The 2,947-nt window shown below is 39.3% G+C and overlaps 1 protein-coding gene across 1 annotated transcript in view; it reads right to left on the bottom strand.

Moving 5' to 3' along the window:
• Positions 1–2,941, bottom strand: part of SPRED1 (sprouty related EVH1 domain containing 1) — a 127,863-nt gene extending 124,922 nt beyond the window's left edge. Inside the window, exon 1 of the mRNA XM_006141714.3 lies at positions 2,826–2,941. Coding sequence (XP_006141776.1) covers positions 2,826–2,857 — 32 coding nt within the window. The 5' untranslated portion in view covers positions 2,858–2,941. The remainder of the gene's footprint in view (positions 1–2,825) is intronic.
• Positions 2,942–2,947: the final 6 nt, after the last annotated feature.

Below are 2,947 nucleotides of genomic sequence, written 5' to 3'. Positions count from 1 at the left end.
CCCTACAAAGAACTGTAATTTCAAGCAATGCAGCACATACTACAAGATATCAGAACAAAGCCTCTAAAGGCCTTACTGGATTTTACCACAATGGCAATGTAGAAAAGGTTAATGGTTTCCCAGAATATCAGTAATTTTCATTATTTTTAAGGTTGAAATTAGGTAAAAGGTAATAACAAGAGTTTTAAGAACAGCCTCCCGTATAATGAACCCTTAACAAGTGTAGATTAAAAAGGGGAGAAAGGAGAGAAAAAAATACATGTAAGACACAAAATCCATGATGCAGAGCATTTTTAAGCTATGCTAAAGCTTTAGGGGCTTCTGCCATAATAAATCTTTTGTTTCTTCATAATATATGATCATAAATAATAAATTTCCATTTCAAAAGGTTCCTTCACATAGTAAAAAGGAAATTTAAATTGTCAGATTAAAAGCTTCATTCCAAAGAATTTCACTCTTTGTGGTTTAGCTAATGCACAAGGAAACAATGTCAGCTCTAGTAAAATCGATTAACAGATGAACACATAGCTTTCTAAAATAAAAGTTTTTAAAGGTAAAACCCCCAAGATTTTGTCTTTGTAAAGAGTTAACACCATAAATTGAAATATCATATGTTAAAATCTATTATTCTTGTTCTACCCAAACTAATAGTATTACAAAGCTCCTAGGAGATAATTTATTAATAAAAGCAAGATAAATTTGTGAAAGCAATTTAAAAGTCTGAGTGACATCATTTCCAACTTGTCTCATACTAAGTAAATTCAGGACTAAGGTGAAAAAAGGCAGTATTTCTTTCATTTTAGTGTAACAACAGTATCATCCACTGGTATCACTAAACAAACAAACAAAAAAACCGTGCACACTATTTATTCATGGCAAGTACAAAAAAAGATATTGGAGGAACAATATTTTAACACGTGTGTTAATTCACATCTCATCATTTGCTTTATTAGATACAGTCACAAGAAGATATTCAATACTTCACTTTTTAAAAATTAAGTTGGTAAGAAGTATTTTCCCATCTCTAAAACAGAACCCAACACTTTTTTGAACCAAGCTGCTTACTTAAAAGATATCGATGAGAGTTACCGTCATTGCGTTTAGCATTTTTAGTAGTTTGTCGCCTAACGAAGCGTTATCTGAGATAGACTTCTTGTTCTCCTTCAAAAATAGGTCTAATCTGCGGAAGGCAGTGAGACAGTGTACTGCACTGTGAATGGACAGCCAGGTATTTTATGAATGGAGGCGGTCACGTGATCCCAGCACCTCCCCGAACTGATATTTCCCACATAACTGTGTCAACATCCTGAGAACAGGGGTGGTTGTTTGTGTGTGCGTATGTTTTTAAATTTAATCTAAAACTTCAAATTCGCCTTACTTCCTAAACTCAAAAATCTATATGAGGACAGACAAACACGTTCTGAATTTTTTTTCTTGGGAAATCCTTTTAAGATGTCCAAGGTGATGGATGTTTAATTATTTTTTTATGAATGAAGAGTGTGCTATGCAAATGAGGGCGATTCACAAAAAGAGAGAGAACATGGCGGCCACTTCTGCTTCCAGACTGCACTGACACTGCAGCAATCTACCTCCTTCTACACCCGCTCATCAGAAGCGTGTGCTGCTTTTTTTTTTTTTCCGCGGGGGGTGGGGGCGGGTGCTGGGGAGATTGGGGTAAGGAGAGGGAAGGCTGCCTGACATTTCTCTAGCTATTTTATGTTAAACGGACCTCGGCATTGGACTTTAAAGTTCTCTCAAAAAGGTCTGACTTGAGGAATGCACTTTATTTAAAGGAATGCATCCTAAGGACTAGTCGTAACTCACTTAACTCTTTGCGATCCTCCAAAGACAAACAAAACTTGAACTGAATTACAAGAAAAAGGATGCTATATTCTGCACGGAATTTAATCCTTCTCTATAGAAAAATCTGTTACCACACCATTATTGTCTAGGCAGCTGTTATGTTAAAGTAAGATATTCAAAAGGCAAATTATTTCGTTTGGAAAACATAAAGACAGCCAAATAAGCAAAACCGGAATGCTCTAGAAGTTGATGAAGTCACCCACATGTTCAGCAATGTAAATTCTGTTAACTCAACGTAAACGGTGTGTTTTAGAATAGCTGGAGGGTAAAAAATCAGCATTCAAACTTCTTGACATAGTGTCTTCACACTTTCAGTATTCGCAAAGGTAAACATAATAGCTCAACATCTCCCACACTCCAGGTGTCCTTAATCCTATTAAATTCTAAAAATGTTTCCCTAACCCTATTTTTTTCTTTTACAAGAATCCTATAGGTCATAAGTTGAAAGGGGGGGGAGGGAGTGAAGGCTTAATCGGTATTTAAGAGTCACTGACTCATCAAATTAAGATTCAAGAGCAGTTTGCTGCAGGAGGTGCTCCCACACATTAGTTTCCAAATGAAATAGCTTATAAAGAAGGCAGGATGGATATTCAAGGTATGCTGGCTAGTAAGCTACAGCAAAAAAGGACAGGCCAAGGAGTCTTCCAGGCAAAGGGGCAATTTCCACTCCACTTCCAATCATCCACAATACCCCATTTCAAGACCATACAATCGCTACCCCACCCCAACACTTAATACCCTTCCCCAGCAGAAGGCAACTAAGTGCGGGGGGTGGAGAGGGGGTGCCATTAAATAGCACGGCTAAGAGAATCAGTGGTCTCCAGAACAAGAGCTACTGAACTCTCCAGGGCTGCAAGCTTTCCGGCACCCAAGTCTCCGAGGGGTCTAGGGGAGTGCAGAGGAAGGGCTGGGGTGGTGTGTGTGTGGGGGGGGGTAGCAATTAAGATCAATGAGGCGCTTACTCGTTGTCAGAAGTCGCCGTCTCCTCGCTCATCTTTCCCTCACCGTGATCCGATCTGGAGATGGAGGAGCAACAGCAGGCGGGGGAGCAGCAGCGGCAGCACCGAGGGGCAGGGGGCAGCGG

This window comes from Tupaia chinensis, unplaced genomic scaffold (genome assembly GCF_000334495.1).
Source record: "Tupaia chinensis unplaced genomic scaffold, TupChi_1.0 Scaffold000062_1, whole genome shotgun sequence".
Classification (NCBI taxonomy): domain Eukaryota; kingdom Metazoa; phylum Chordata; class Mammalia; order Scandentia; family Tupaiidae; genus Tupaia; species Tupaia belangeri.
Note: the sequence above shows the minus strand (reverse complement) of the source record. Positions and strands in the feature narration are given on the sequence as shown.